Source organism: Acinonyx jubatus, chromosome D3 (genome assembly GCF_027475565.1).
Source record: "Acinonyx jubatus isolate Ajub_Pintada_27869175 chromosome D3, VMU_Ajub_asm_v1.0, whole genome shotgun sequence".
Classification (NCBI taxonomy): domain Eukaryota; kingdom Metazoa; phylum Chordata; class Mammalia; order Carnivora; family Felidae; genus Acinonyx; species Acinonyx jubatus.
In genome coordinates, this window is record NC_069392.1 from 14,139,396 (window position 1) to 14,156,522 (window position 17,127).

General features: G+C 50.2%; 1 protein-coding gene across 5 annotated transcripts in view; it reads right to left on the reverse strand.

The window, feature by feature from the left end:
- KSR2 (kinase suppressor of ras 2) overlaps positions 1–17,127 on the reverse strand; it is a 436,140-nt gene that overhangs the window by 180,666 nt on the left and 238,347 nt on the right. For all 5 annotated transcript variants that reach the window (XM_053205478.1, XM_053205476.1, XM_027043814.2 and 2 more), the window contains exon 5: positions 4,288–4,472. In XM_053205478.1, coding sequence (XP_053061453.1) covers positions 4,288–4,472 — 185 coding nt within the window. The remainder of the gene's footprint in view (positions 1–4,287; positions 4,473–17,127) is intronic.

Genomic DNA, 17,127 nt, shown 5'->3' on the forward strand with positions numbered 1-17,127 from the left:
TACCTGATGGAGCACTGTGAGGCTCAGGCGAAACAGTACAAGTAAACTGCTTTGCCTGAATTGAAGCTGCCTGTACCACTGTCAACACACAATAAATGCCAACTGCTATTATCATCACCATTTCCATCATTGTTACAAGTTATGCCATCGTCTAACGAGCCCCGATAGCTGCCAAAGCTACCCTTTGTGGAGACTCAGTGCTCTAAGCACTTCCCCACCCCGACTGCGCTGGGAAATCTATACTCATTCCTCATTTTGTCCTCACTACATCCTTGCCAGGTTGAAACAGACACTGGGGGTTCGGTGATTTGCCCAACAATATGTCAGCAACCACTTTAGTGGCTATACTCCCCAAGTCACTCCCACCAGCCGGTAATGACCGATGATGAGTAATTACTCCTTCCCATCTAGCCGGTATTTTTTCATTCTGAAGAAGATGCTTTACTGGGGATGAGAGCGGCAGCCTGACCCAGTTCGGCCCGAATCAGAGATACCCTACTAGGAGCCAGCAGCACCCAGCTTGTTGGACCAAAACTGGTCCATGGGTGGAGGGCATCCGATCAGACACCATCTGGGCAACATGGCATGCCCAAATGAAATGCCGAATAAACGCAGCAAGGACGGAGAGGTAAGTCCACTGCTCTCTACTCCTTTGGGAAGTAGATTCACTCCTGAGTCACCATCTTCCACTTTGAGCAGTAGGGCTTAATAACTCGTGTTTTGTCCATAGTCAGCCTTAGAGAAAGGTTCCTCTGCAAGCTGGGGCTCCTGCCGTTCCCCTCCCTCCCCCTGCTCGTCACTCCCAAACCAGAAATGGAGGGTAAGCCCCAAGGAGGTGAAGTCCTCCTCGCAGGCCACGGGAGGAAGCTGGGCACTCTGAGGGTCTGGGTCTCGGCCACTCTATAGCCAGATCTGCCTAATGCTGTCCCCAGGCATCACCAGTAGGGGTGACAAGATGGCGGATCACCATCTTCACGGTCACCTTCACCGTGCGGCCACAGACAGAACTGACAGTGACAAGATGCAGCTCTAGGGGCTCCCTCTGCTGGGTCAGAGGGGGGTTGGGCTGGCACTGGGGCCCAAAGGCAGAGAGGTCTTTTCTGAAGTTCACAGTAGGAGGAGAACAGGACTATTACAAGCCCGGGGGAACCAGTGCCTGACCAATGTGTCCTCTCAACCGTCCCAGCCCAGAGTCCCCAAACCAGCATTGTGAGTCAAAAGATTTGCCCAGGAAAAGCTCACTGGGTAAGCCTCAGAAACACAGAGTTTCTAAGCTCTGGAATGGACCCTTACGGAGTCTTTTGTTGTACAACTGGGGAATCTGAGACCCAGACAGAGAGGAATTTGCTTTACCAAAGTGCAGGGATACAGGCTTAGGTTGGATCTGGATTCAAAACCTATGACATGGGCAAGACCATTCACCCTTCTGAGCCTCTATTTCCTTATCTACAGAATGGGAATTCTAATGCCTGCCTCAAAGTTTGTGGTGAGCCTTAACCAGGGAGGGACAGAGGTTGCACGAGCACCCGGTGGCATCCTAGAGACTGTGTTTCCTAACCTGGAGCCTGTTCCACCGGGCTGCCTGTCTCTGTCATGTGTTAGCATCAGTGGAAATGGGACCAGTCCATGGGATTCCAGCTAATATTTGAGTTACATACTCCTTCTCCTGCTGAGACTCAGATGCTACTTTCTTCCTTTATGGAAGATCAGAGGGTGACCTCTCTGCATACAAGGACCAGGACTGTCCAAACAGGCAACTGTGCTTCTAGGGTCTCGGTGCTAAGGGCTGATTTTAATTAGGGACTTTGCTCATGCCCACAGAGGAGAGAAGTCTGTCTTCTCACGTGGAGACCAGGGCAGGCATGAAAAGTTGGGAGTCATGGGGAATCCTCACAAAACTTTCCAGCAGGAGAGGAGGGATCTAAATGTGCAAGTCTGTGGTTATTTAAGCACGCTGAAGATGTTTCTATTCTGGAAAGAACTCAAGTGCAGAGTTGTGGTCAAACCCCCAGAGATGGCCATGCTAACATCACTCGTGGGATGGCGATGCCCGGAGACAGATGCAACCACCCGGCGTCATGCCAAGGTAAATTCCAAGCACTCTTAGGGCCATAGGGAAGTGGGGGGGGGGGAACTGAAAGGCATTTACCCACAGCCTTCAGATTAACCATCAAGCCAGAGGATGTCAACACTGCCTGGAAAAAGGAGCTAACAAACATCATGATGAGAGCTACCACTTATTAAGCACTTACTGGGTGCCAGGCACCGTGCAGATGACCTGACATGCAGCAGCTGATCTAGGGAATCTATTATTATTTCCATTTTACAGACGGAGACACTGAGGCTCAGAAAGGCTCTGCCCTGCTCGAGGTCAGGCACGCTGCTCAAAAGGAAACAGAGCTGGGGCGTCTGGGTGGCTCAGTCGGTTGAGCCTCCGACTTCAGCTCAGGTCACGATCTCGCGGTCTGTGAGTTCGAGCCCTGCGTCGGGCTCTGGGCTGATGGCTCAGAGCCTGGAGCCTGCTTCCGATTCTGTGTCTCCCTGTCTCTCTGCCCCTCCCCCGTCCATGCTCTGTCTCTCTCTGTCTCAAAAATAAATAAACGTTAAAAAAAAAAATTAAAAAAAAAAAAGGAAACAGAGCTGGGACTGGCACCCAGGCGCCTCCCTCCAGGGCCTCTCACCCTGTTGCTAGGACACATTTGATACATCATCACCCCCTTTTCCTCATCTGAGCTCCCAAGCCACCCTCTGACTGCACACAGGCTCACCCCCATGGAGCATTTACGGTCTCTCTGACCGTGATTTCTCTCGACAAATTAATAAATTGGCCTTCTGGCGTTGATATGTGTCATGGGTGCTATTTTAGTTTGCCTGATTCAGGGCCTGTTACCCCTGGGCACTGAAATAAGCCAGGTTCTGGAACTTCTAACTGACGTCCACATGGGCCTCTTCTGGCTCTGGACCCTCAGTGGATTCCTGCGGCGGACGCATGATGCACATGTGCAGACGGTAAACTGAGCTCACCGTTCTGCCCAGGCCCACCATCTAGCGGTGCTACGTTGACTGTGTTAAGTCTTGACCTCAAGGCACCGTGTTGGAGGTTACGTGTGCCACTTTCCAGGGAGAGAAACAACAGATTGCGTGAAATTCTCAGGAGGTCCATAGCCCCCCTAAAAAAAGTCCGAAAACCCTTCTGGCAAAGGTAAAGGATAGAACCCCACATTTAGAGAAAGGCCCCCCGCTGAATATTTGGGGGATCCCGGATCAAATCGTGTGTGATGGTGAAGCGTATCCGCTCTGGAGCAAGAAGGAACCAGGTTCAAACCCTGGCTCCACTACTCAATAGCTGTGTGGCTTTCGCCAAGTTCTTTGAGGCCCCTGAGCCTCAGTTTCCTCATTTGTACAATGGGAATAACTCGTCTGCACCATGGCTTGTCGCGAGAACTAAATGAGGTCAGGCACGTGGGTGACAAGGACGCACAGGCACTCAGTAAACACTGCTGCTCATTTATCAGACCAGCAACACGATCACCCTGTGGTTGTGCTGGGGGCCGGGGGCTTATTTCCCTCACAGTCTGGCAGCCCTCTCCTCCTCCTCAGCTCCCAGCCAATAAAAGTTGATGTCTTGGCTGGAGGACTGGCTGGGCTTTTTTCAGGGGCTCCCCTCTGACTACATCTGTGCCTGTTCAGCAAAACGGGCCTCTGGGCAGAGAAGATTAAACGCCTTCTGAAACCTCCACCCTTGATCACCAGAAAGTTCCATTTCCACTCTGAGTAATAACAATTTTGTCTCTGGCAGAAATTCGTGGGAGCAGAATGTAAAACACCCCAGGCCGTGCTCAGCCTAGTTTGAACCCAAATACGTCTTTGAGATGAAAGGTTATACGTGTTGACCCGAGCGGGAGGAAAAAAAAAATTACAAAATTCAATCATAGATGCCTTATCCACAGTGACCCAAGAGAAATCCTGTGACCGGGCAGCGGAGAAGCAGAGAGAAAAAGCTGATGTCTCCTTTAATGCCCTGCATGCTTGCTTCCCTCTGTTATCCCTCCACACGTGCAGACAGAAAGAGTAGGAACAGGGGGACCAACGACAACAGCCAGTCAACCCCCCAAGTGCTAATTACGCCCCTTCCCTTCAAACCATCCCAAGGGGCGTGAACGGTGCAGGTGGGAGGGAGATGAGCCTCGAGTTCCAAGCATCTTACGAGCATCTTCTCAGAACGGGGAGCATACACCTGGCAGACAAGAGGGTTCAGCAGCCCCGGCGGGCGGGCGGGTGACTTACTTGCAGAGAAGTTGGCCTCGGTGTGGACGGGAGGGGTGGAGGGCAGGAAAGGTGCATGTCCCACAAAGAAAGAGCGGAGAGAGCGCTCCGACAGGAGCGGCGAGCGCTGCTGAGATGGAATGTTCTCGCAGCTGCCCACGCTGCTGTGAATCTTGAGGTTCAAGGGCTTGCTTTTCTTCTTGGCTCTGAAAGGGAGACAGAAGCAGATGAGAGGGCAATGTGTCCGTCATTGCACACGAACTGAGAGGCCCCCATGTTGTTCAGCTGGTACCAATGTCCACCTCCCATGTTGACCTGGCCCTGATGCTGTCCTATCCAGACTTCACTGAGCTCCAGTCACCAGCTGGGTGCTGTTTCTCCCGTCACCCTTGGCTGGTGCTGTCCGCACTGCCCAGAATACCCTCCCCGTCCCTGCCTGGCTAATCCCCATCTGTCTTCTCTGACTCTGCTCTGGTGTCCTCTCCTCCAGGAAGCCTTCCCTGATACTCCCCTTCCCTTCTTGCCTGGGTCGGGTGTTCCTCTTCCATTCTTCTACGATATTCTATATGTATCCCTGTGGCTGTACTTGCCTATTTTCCCAAATTTGTTCTTTTAGTGTCTGTCTCCCAAGTGAACTGTGGGTCTTTGAGGGCAATGACTCTGTAGTGTTTGTTTCTCTGTCCTTGGCAACTAGCACAGAACCTGGCACACGGTAGGTGCTCATTAAAGCTTATGAAATGACCAATCTGGATTATGACTGGCACTGAGCATGCTGCCTTCTAATTCCTTGAAGGCAGGGACCCTGTCGTTTTCGTTGCTGGATCTCTCAGACCCTGGCTCGGCACCAGCTGAATGGAATGAACCTCTGGGGTTGGTTTGGAAAATTTCTCCCCTTCCCAAGGAGCAGTTTGAGAGGGTGTGATTTGGCACAGCATCCGGAACAAACCACTCTGCCCTCCCCCCACCCCCATCCTTCCCCTTCCCCCCACCCCCGCCCCACGGCCCCATTCAGGTCGGGCCCAGAGCTGGGCGCCATCTTGTGGCCAAAGTGAAACCTCCTTGCAAATTTTCTCTGTTTGTAGGTGGAGAGCCCAGGAAGGTGCCTTAATTAAAGGCTGGAGGCCTCCCACACATGGGCAGCCTAAAAGTCACCCTCTCCAGGAGGTCTGCTGCTCATCAGCTTTAAGGAATCTAAGTGCGCCTGCAAAGTTTCTCCCTCACTGCGTTGGGCTGGCAGCCCCACTTATTATCTCCCTGGGGGTCTGAAGCAAGGCCCAGGAAGTACTTCCTGTTACAGCAGCACACATTAGCTGGCTCTCCCTGCCAGAGAGGGAAACAAGGCATTTCATTCCCCAAGAGTCTCCAAATGGGGGAGATTCACAGAGTAGGCATCTACACCGAGGCAATCTAATTTTGGAGTTAAACTCGGCAAGCTTCGGGATCAGTGAGACCGGGGCTCAGGTCCTGATCGTGACCTCAGGAAAGTGATCTCCTCTTTTTGTGCCTCAGTTTCCCTACCTGGACAATGGGGAAATCAATAGCACCTACCTAAGAAGGATGTCGTGACAATTCTACGAGATGACGTGCTTGGCACAGGGCCCTGCACAGAGCAAGGTTACCTGTTGGGAACCTCACTGTGACCATGTTAAACTGGGTGTCTATATAGCATGGAATTAACCTTGAAGAAGCCAAAAGTTGAAGCCAAGCCGTGTTTTTCACCTGAAACATCCAGCAACTCTCAGCCCACCGCTACTCTTGGCAGGTGAATAGGATACAGTCATATCCTCTGGCAAGAGATCCCATCATTAGTTACAAAACACTGACAGGAGCCTTGAGGCACTGGGCCACCAAATGACAAGCCAGATCCCTTGTATAAGGAGAACCAAGTCTAAGCCCAAGTTTAACAGTAGTTCAGTGACTGCAGAGAGTCAATTTGCTTTACCAACTCAGGGCCACAGATGGAGCAGAGAAGGGGTATATATAAATAAATGTTAGTTGGGTAGATGGATGGATAAAAAGGTGGATGGATGGATGAAGAGATGGATAGATGGAAGGAAGGAAGGGATGTAAGAAGGATGGGTGGATGGATGGATGGGTGGATGGATGGATGGATGGGTGGATGGGTGGATGGGTGGATGGATGGATGGATGGGTGGATGGGTGGATGGGTGGATGGATGGATGGGTGGATGGATGGATGGGTGGGTGGGTGGATGGATGGATGGATGGATGGATGGATGGATGCGTGGATGGATGGATGGATGGATGGATGGATGGATGGATGGATGCGTGGATGGATGGATGGATGCGTGGATGGATGGATGGATTGGTGGATGGGTGGATGGGTGGATGGATGGATTGGTGGATGGATGGATGGATGGATGGATGGATGCATGGGTGGATGGATGGATGGGTGGATGGGTGGATGGGTGGATGGGTGGATGGATGGATGGATGGATGGATGGATGCGTGGGTGGATGGATGGATTGGTGGATGGGTGGATGGGTGGATGGGTGGATGGATGGATGGGTGGATGGGTGGATAGATGGATGGGTGGATGGATGGATGGGTGGATGGATGGATGGGTGGATGGGTGGATGGATGGATGGATGCGTGGGTGGATGGATGGATTGGTGGATGGGTGGATGGGTGGATGGGTGGATGGATGGATGGGTGGATGGGTGGATGGGTGGATGGGTGGATGGGTGGATGCGTGGATGGGTGGATGGGTGGGTGGGTGGGTGGGTGGGTGGGTGGGTGGATGGGTGGATGCGTGGATGGATGGATGGAATGGTGGATGGGTGGATGGATTGGTGGATGGGTGGATGGGTGGATGGGTGGATGGGTGGATGGATGGATGGGTGGATGGATTGGTGGATGGGTGGATGGGTGGATGGGTGGATGGGTGGATGGGTGGATGGGTGGATGGATGGGTGGATGGATGGGTGGATGGGTGGATGGGTGGATGGGTGGATGGGTGGATGGATGGATGGATGGATGGATGGATGGATGGATGCGTGGGTGGATGGGTGGATTGGTGGATGGGTGGATGGGTGGATGGGTGGATGGATGGATGGGTGGATGGGTGGATGGGTGGATGGGTGGATGGGTGGATGCGTGGATGGGTGGATGGGTGGGTGGGTGGGTGGGTGGATGCGTGGATGGATGGATGGAATGGTGGATGGGTGGATGGATTGGTGGATGGGTGGATGGGTGGATGGGTGGATGGGTGGATGGGTGGATGGGTGGATGGGTGGGTGGATGGATGGATGGGTGGATGGGTGGATGGATGGATGGGTGGATGGGTGGATGGATGGGTGGATGGATGGATGGATGGGTGGATGGGTGGATGGGTGGATGGGTGGATGGGTGGATGGATGGATGGGTGGATGCGTGGATGGGTGGATGGAACGGTGGATGGGTGGATGGATGGTGGATGGTGGATGGGTGGATGGGTGGATGGGTGGATGGGTGGATGGGTGGATGGGTGGATGGGTGGATGGGTGGATGGATGGATGGATGGGTGGATGGGTGGATGGGTGGATGGGTGGATGGATGGATGGATGGATGGATGGATGCGTGGGTGGATGGATGGATGGATGCGTGGGTGGATGGATGGATGGGTGGATGGATGGATGGATGGATGGGTGGATGGGTGGATGGTTGGATGGGTGGATGGGTGGGTGGATGGATGGATGGGTGGATGGGTGGGTGGATGGATGGATGGGTGGATGGGTGGGTGGATGGATGGATGGATGGATGGGTGGATGGGTGGATGGGTGGATGGGTGGATGGGTGGATGGGTGGATGGGTGGATGGATGGATGGGTGGATGCGTGGATGGATGGATGGAATGGTGGATGGGTGGATGGATTGGTGGATGGGTGGATGGGTGGATGGATGGATGGGTGGATGGGTGGATGGATGGGTAGATGGGTGGATGGGTGGATGGGTGGATGGATGGATGGATGGTGGATGGATGGGTGGATGCATGGGTGGATGGATGGATGGGTGGATGGATGGGTGGATGGATGGATGGATGGATGGATGGATGGATGCGTGGATGGATGGATGGATGGGTGGATGGGTGGATGGGTGGATGGATGGGTGGATGGGTGGGTGGGTGGGTGGATGCGTGGGTGGGTGGGTGGGTGGGTGGGTGGGTGGATGGATGGATGGATGGATGGATGCGTGGGTGGATGGATGGATGGATGGATGGATGGATGGACAGGTGGATGGATGAAAAGGCTGAAGAACAGAAGGATTATGGATGGATGGAAAGGTGGATGTAATGAAGGAAGAGAGGATGGGAGGATGGAAAGACAGGAGGAAGAGAGGGGAGGAGGAAGAGAACGTGGAGAATGAATGGCTACTTGATCGAAGTAGGTAGAAGGAAATCACATATCACTTCCCACCCACCGAGGAAGCCTTCATGGACAGAATATGGGACTCACCTTTACCATTTGCCCTCATTACCCAGCACACTCAGAGGAGAAAACAGACACAAATGACTGTGTCCAATGACTGTGACTGTGTAAGATTCAGTGCATATTTTGCAGTATATCCTGCAGGTGTAATTAAAAAGAACATCCTCTCCAAGATCTCAGGATATGCTATTGCATAAATGTCTTCCCTGGACTCAGGGCCAGTTTGGGAGAAAGCAGCAAAATGGGATGGCACAAAGCCTCGGCGAGGGCAGCTCCATCCTTTGGGGCTGTATGAGCCCCGGGTGGACCATGCTGCTGTCTACACAGGCGGGCAAGTCAGAGCTCCCTGACATGGCAGGCTGTCCTGACAGCAGCCCCAGAGCCGGGTGGAGCAAAAGCTGCATGTCTCATTCAGCTCAGGGGCCATAATCTGTGCTTAGGGAAAATGCACTGGTTTCACCAGGTACCGCAAAGGATTATTCATTCCAGCGCTGGAATCGAGCAAAGTTCTTCTGATCTTCCTGGAGCCTAATTTGCATGGACTAAACGAAAAGATCCTGAGAAAACTCTCCCTCTTCGAATTGGTTCATTAGTCTCCATCTGCGGCCACACAGCTCTGGGCCAAGCCACTCTCCTCCCTCAACTCAGCTGCTGCTGCTGCGTCGGAATCAGACCCTGAATCCCACTGGTTTTGGTTTTTTATTTTATTTTATTTTTTATGGTCTTTACCTTTTATTTATATTGAGGCGAAATTCACATCATATATAGTAACCACTTTAAAGTGAGCAATCCGGTGGCATAAAGCACACTCACAATGTTGTGCAACAACCATCCCTATCCAGTTCCAAAATAGTTTCATCGCCCCCAAACAAAACCCTGTACCCACTAAGCAGTTTCTCTCCGCGCCCTGCCCTCCAGCCCACGACAACTACCGACCTGCTTGCTATCCCTTTAGATTTGTTGATTCAGGGTATTTCGTATAAATGGATTTACACAAGATGTGAACTTCTGCGTCTGGCTTCTTTCACTGAACCTAACGTTTCTGAGATTCATCCATGTGGTAACAATGTATCAAAACTTCATTCCTTTCCATGGTTGAATAATCCTATCCCACTTTTGATTCTTTATAATCTATTCTCCACCCAGGCACCAAAGCGAGGTTTTAAAGAGCCCGCATTGTAACATGTCACTCCTCCGTGCCCCCACCCCCACCCCCGCCCCCGTACTTAAAAACTTCCAAAGGTTTCCTTACAAAAAGCTTCAAGAGACCCTCAGGGATCACCCTCTGGACCATCCTGTCAGTGGAGATCCACTTTAGGCATCCCTTCCTTAGAGACACAGTCCTCAACCCTCAGAACTAGTCAGATCTCCAGGTCACATGTGCTCCTAGCACTAAATGCTTTTCCTTCACACAGTGCATCCCGGTTGCAGTTCTGCTGCTGCTTAGGTGGTTACTGAGTGGATGTGCGTCTCCCCCCCCTCCCCCCCGAGTTTGTGCCCACCAAACACGGGATGGACCTGTTGCCCAGCACCTTACACAAAGCAGGCAACCCACGGTTGCAGAGCTAAGACCAGAAGCCAGGCCTATGGACTCTCACCCAAGCTCACGTGCCTCAACTCGAGCAAAGACAACCTGGCACCTTCTGTCTTGGGAGGATTCTAAAGGAATGCAGCCCGGTTTCGATCTACAAGTCAGGAGCCCTGCGCTGCCAGCATCTTCTCCATTAACTCCAGCTGTGGGCTCCTTGAGGGCAGAGGCACACCTGATTTCTTGTGCCACCCCTGGCCTAGGTCCGGCCCTGTACTCCAAAGGCTCTTCATCAGTGCCCACTGGTCAGCCAGTACCTCAGAGCCTTGGCTGCAAAGATCACGGAGGGGGTCCCAAACTGATGATTAGTCTGTCCACTTTTTTTAATTTTTTTTTCCATTGGATATTCTTTCCTGCTTTGTCAAAGATCAGTTGGCCATACGTTTGTGGGTCTAGTTCTGGGGTTTCTATTCTATTCCATTGGTCTATGTGTCTGTTTTTGTGCCAATACCAGGCTATGTTGATGATGACAGCTTTGTAGTAGAGGCAAAAGTCTGGGATTGTGATGCCTCCTGCTTTGGTCTTCTTCTTCAAAATTACTTTGGCTATTCGGGGCCTTTTGTGGTTCCATATGAATTTTAGGATTGCTTGTTCCGGTTTCGAGAAGAATGCTGGTGCAATTTTGATTGGGATCGCATTGAATGTGTAGATAGCTTTGGGTAGTTTAAATTTTTTTTTTTTTTAATATTAGAGGGAGAGAGCACACAAGCAGGGGAGAGGGGCAGAGAGCGAGGGAGGGAGAATCCCAAGCAGGCTCCACACTCAGCACAGAGCCCGACCGATGCAGGGGCTTGATCCTACAGCTCTGGGATCATGACCTGAGCCGAAATCAAGAGTCGGGCGCCCAACCGATGGAGCCCCCCAGGTGCCTCTGCACTACCTTCTATTCCCAAAGTTTGATGGGTGCCAAGTCAAGCAGAGCTGCTGGCTCCTGTGGTCTCTTTACCCTCACTTCCTCGAATGTGGGGTTGTGTCCGCTTGAACTCGGATGCCTTCACCCAGCTACAAACGTCGGCGTCTCATTAACGGTGTCTGGAGCATCCGGCTCGGCCAGTTGGTAGGAAATGAGCGAGCTGGGGGCGGACGAGCTCCTCGCAAGCATGGCTGGAGGACAGGCACAGCACACATTCTCACACCCCGCTCTGTGCAGCAAAGCACTTGCCCATAACCGTTTTCCCAGAGAGGAAAACAATGCCCGCTGGTCTTACACGGGGCTGCACGAACTGTCCCTTCTTCCCAGACGGGGCCATTTAAGTCGTCTGCAGCTGACATGATCTGATTACCCAAAAATGAGGCCTCCAGGCAAGACCCTTTTCTTTTTTTAAAAAAAAAAAATTTTTTTTTTACCTTTATTTATTTTTGAGACAGAGAGAGACAGAGCATGAATGGGGGAGGGTCAGAGAGAGAGAGGGAGACACAGAATCTGAAACAGGCTCCAGGCTCTGAGCTGTCAGCTCAGAGCCTGACTCGGGGCTCAAACTCACAGACTGCGAGATCATGACCTGAGCCGAAGTCAGATGCTTAACCGACTGAGCCACCCAGGTGCCCCAGCAAGACCCTTTTCAAAACCAAATAATAGCACCAAGTTCTTGGGTGGGAAGGGGGTGGGGCAGTGCACAGAGCCCAGGGAAGGAGAGAGTTTGGAAAAGCAAAGGCCTGTAAGTCTAACACCAGGAGAATGTTTGGTAGCATATGCTCTTGACCACAGACTACAACTCTCAATTCTGGCTCGAACACACCCCAAGCATGACATTGATCTACGAGAGCACTCAGAAAAAGGAAGCATGAGTAAGTCAATCAAACACCGTAAGCTGCATTTCCCCAGGTGTGGATGAATATGAAATGCCTTCAGACGAGGCAAGAGTGAAATTTTTGTCTTTTAACAGTTAAAATTTTAAAAATGAACTTGCACATCAACTGCATAATCTCACAGTAATGATTTCCTGGTAGACAGCTTTATGTAAAATGTACTAAGAAGAAAAAGCAGGTGAAACAGAAGGAGAAAGGAGAAAGGGGCAGAGAAGAGGGAGAGGAAGAGACATTGATTGGAAAGCATGTGAAGTACATTCCAGAACGGGTCCCGCCAGAATGGCTAAAGAGAGAGTCTGCGGTACCAAAAGTGGGCCAGGATAGAGAGCAACCAGAAGTCCCCTCCCCCCACCCCCCTTTCCCCCCCCTCCCCCGCCAATTCTGGTAAAACTGTAACGTGGTACAACCATTTTGAAAACCTATCAACTAAAGTGAACATACCCTCTAAGCAAAAGATTTACCCCCTGGGTATGCACCCAACCAAAATGAGTGCCCACGTCCACAAAAGAATGCCCATGGCAACAATATTCATGTGGCCAAACACTGGAAACAGTCTCCATGTCCATCAATAACAGAAAGGACAAAGTACAGTGTGCTCATACAATTGATCACCGCATTGCAATGAAAAAGAGAAAACTACACCTTATACTATAACGTGGCTGAATCTCAATGATAGAGTGTCGGGCAAAGAAAACCACCCACAGAAACGCTTGCATTATGACTCCATGATGATTCTATTTACATGATGTTCGAGAACAGGCCAAATTAATCAATGCTGGAGAGGCTAGAAGAGTTGATTTTTCAAAATTCTCTAATGTTTATTCATTTATTTTTGAGGCGGGTGGGGGGGGTAGCAGGGGGAGGGGCAGAGAGAGAGAGAGAAAGACATAGAATCTGCAGCAGGCTCCAGGCTCCAAGCTGTCAGTGCAGACCCCGACGTGGGGCTTGAATCCACAAACCGTGACATCACGACCCGAGCCAAAGTCAGACACTTACTTAATCGACTGAGCCACCAGGTGCCCTAGAATATGAAGAAACCAGAATCGAAACCAGAATCCTTGCACCTTGCTGGTGGGATTGTCCAGAGGGGCAGCCACTGTGGGAAAAACACCATATGATGGGGCAATTCCACTCCTAGATACAGACCCCGGAGAACCAAAACCAGAGGTTCAAACAAAAAACTGTGCACGATGTTTAGAGCACCATCATTCACAAGAGTCAGAAGGTATAAACCACCCAAAAGTCCATCAACAAATGAATGGATAAACATTCAAGTTGTGGTCGACCCATGCGAAGGAAGTATCCAGTATTGCAAAGTACTGATTCGCGCTACATTGTGGGGAAACCTCAAAAACATTAGCTAGTGCAACACACATGCACACCAAAGACCACACGTTATGACTCCATGTATATGAAATCTCCAGAAAAGGCAAATCCACAGAGACAGAAAGCAGATTAGTGGTTGTCCAGGGGGCAGGAGGGGGACTTAAAAAGTAACTGGTTAATGGGCTTGGGGTTTCCGCTTGGGGTGACGAGGAAGTTCTAGAGCTGGACGGTGGTGATCCAGCTGAACTGTACAGTTTAAACTGGTTAAAATGGGGTGCCTGGGTGGCTCAGTCGGTTAAGCGTCCGACTTCAGCTCAGGTCATGAACTCGCAGTTCGTGGGTTCGAGCCCCACGTCAGGCTCTGCGCTGATAGCTCAGAGCCTGGAGCCTGCTTCAGATTCTGTGTGTGTGTGTGTGTGTGTGTGTGTGTGTGTGTGTGTGTGTCTCTCTCTCTCTCTCTCTGCCCCTCCCCTGCTCATGCTCTGTCTCTCTCTTTCTCTCTCAAAAAGAAATAAACATTTTTTAAAAAGTTACAAAAAAATAAATAAAATAAACTGGTTAAAATGGTAAATTTTATGCTCTAAGTATTTTCCTACAGTTAGAAAAATGTATAATAGTAATGCGGGACCTAGATCTCTCCCTCTTACTAGCTGTGTGACCTTCAAGAAGTCATTTAACCTCTCTGAACCTCAATGTCCTCACCTGTAAAAATGCATAACAATTCCTCTATTTCACAAGATTGTATGAAGGTCTAATGAAAGAACGTGCTTGGAGTGTCTGAGAGAGTGTGTGGCACCTGCTAGGTAAATCCTCTTTCCTGCACTGGTCCCTGGCCAAGATGCCTCCTTCCCTCTAGACAGACTGAGGCTCTTTATGGGCAAAGATGATGTGAAAGTCAGGCTCAAAATCAAGAGAAAATGGACAAGCATCCATGAAGAGGACCAAAGAATTCCTCTTTACCCTGGACTTCTTTCCTCAGGGGAAACACACGATGGTCTGTGGACCACACGGACTGAGGAGGGAGGCTGCCCATCACTGGGATTCAGCGATGACCAGATTGAGCAGACATGAAACATTCCTGAAAGAGGGAAAGCTACAACAAGGTTTCCAAAGGCCTTCCTGGGGACACAGTATTTAGGCTGAGAACTGAATGTCAAAAAGAAGCCAGGATGCAAAGATCTTGAGGGAGAGGGGACCAGGCAGTGAGGCAAAGTCGATGCTGGGGAGTCTAAGGCCAGGGCAGGTCAACTCGTTGTGAGCAAGGAGTAGAGAGGCAGAAGGCACAAGCAGGGGCCATGGGGCCAGATCACTGCGATCGGTGGGTGCCACGTGGGTGCTTGCCACTGTAGGGAGGTGGGGTTTATTTGAGAGCAATGGGCACCTGCCAGCAGGTTTTAAGAAGGAAGAGGACAAAACCTAATTCTGTTCTGGGAAGACCACTCTGTCAGTGTGTAGAGAGTTGACTGTGGTGTGGGCAAGAATGGGATTACGGGATCCCGAGGGGAGGCTGTGGCAGTCACCCAGGCAAAAGATGATGACGGCACGGACCGAGGTCTGGGCATCGGAGGGGGAGGAAAGGGAAGCATCTGGAACACAGCTCTTCTGGGACTTGCCAGCCAAGAGTGTGGCGGGGTGAGAGAAAGAGACCTCTGACGTCTCCTAAATCAGTTGTGCCGTGTGAATGCCCGGTCTTAGCTGGACAGTCTCCCATGTAGAGAAACATTTCCTGGAAGAATTTACAAGAGGGTGTGGGCAGGCTGGCGAGGGGAGGCAGGCTGATTTGGGGAGTAGGTACTTTGTTACTTTGAGGCTTTGAACTTAGTAGCCATTTGAACTTAGCAACAAGAGTATTCTTTGATAATAATTAAAAAAACATAACTGTAAAATGGCATACAGTATTTTTGGCTTGAATTTTTCTCTTTGTTTTATTAAAAAAAACTCTAGAAGACAGAGGAACAAACATGGAATAATGTGGTCAAACATTATTTAATATTTCAATGATGTTTCATTATTTTTTCAATAAGTTTTAAATTGAAGATCAAATTTGAGATGGATTTTGTTTCCTAAATGGCTTCTATCAGTCACTTAGTAACTGGTATCTCAGATTTAGTTGACAGATATAAAAATGTGGTTGTTTATAGATTCCTAGAAATTAAACATATGTATATGTGTGTCATTGTATATATAATACGTATTATATATTAACTTACATATTTATAGTACATGGCATATAATACATGTACATAATATATATAATACACTATATCACAGTATGAGTACTACATATACGTATGTAAATTTATATATCCATGTATAATGTAGAATGTAGTATATACTATATTTATGCGTACAAATTTATATATATACCATATAATAGTATAATATACAGTATAGTAAAATATATATTTATATATACATTTATATATGTATTATAGTATGTGGTTAAACATGTTATATATACACATGCATACTTAAAAACTGTTTTCTTAAAAATAGATACACAGTATTTTATTTTTTTTAATATTTATTTTTGAGAGAGAGAGACAGAACATGAGTGGCAGAGAGAGAGGGAGACACAGAATCCGAAGCAGGGTCCAGGCTCTGAGCTGTCAGCGCAGAGCCCGACGCGGGGCTCGAACTCACAAGCCATGAGATCATGACCTGAGTCGAAGTCGGATGCTTAACCGACTGAGCCACCCAGGTGCCCCATGTCTTTTTTTTTAAGATTAAATCTTGCTCAGTAACAGATCAGTTCTCAATATCAAACAGATCATCTACCGAGACCTGATTGGGAAAAGAGCGTGCGTGTGTGTGTGTGTGTGTGTGTGTGTGTGTGTGTGTATACACACACACTAAGACACCACTTCACTTCTTCAGAGCCAGGACGAGTACAAGAGAGGAAGAAGGAATGAGAGAGGAAAGGAAAGATATTCTAGTGCAGAGGTTGGTGAATTCTTTTCTGTAAAAGGCCTCTGCAAGCCCTACGTTCTCTGTCACAACGCCTCAGTCCTGCCGACGCAGCATGCAGTCAGTCCGAGACCACGTGTGGATGAACGGATGTGACTTGTTCCAACAAAACTACCTACAGAAATAGGCAGTGGGCTGAATTTGGCCCGCGGGCTCCAGCCCGCTAGCCCTGTTCTAGTAGGGCCTGGACTTACCTGAAAGTCAGGAAAAGTAAAGCAAACCACCCAAAGCAACCCCTGAATCCCATTCCCCATCATGTGGCTCACCCCGAGAGCTGCTAGTCCCATCACCCCGGGTCTTTCCTTTCCTCATCCCGACCTCTCCTGGGTTAGACCGGGTCCTGCCATGGCCCTTCTACGTTCCTTCAAGGTCTGGCCACATTCTGGAGTACACCCTCGTTTTTCTGATGATTCGATGAGCGTGAGTCCCTCCCACCCACGGAGGGATCCTGTGCAACTTGCTCCCTGTGGATCCCCAGAGTCCACGACAGGACCCAGCAAAGAGCGGGAGTTGACTTAAGTAAACGAATGCATGAAAAGTCCGTGTGCTTCCATCGCACCGGCACATGAACGCTGGCGGCCTTCTGGAGGAGGTGAGTTGGGGAGAGGGTGGCCCTCCCACGCATCCGCTTTGCCTCCATGCTATCGGGGCTAATAGGAGGCGTGTGCTGCCTCCAGTGGCTGAGGCGGGAGTGGGAGTCCACCTGCAGGTGGAGTTCACCTGAAGGTGAAGCGCCTGTATTAGCCC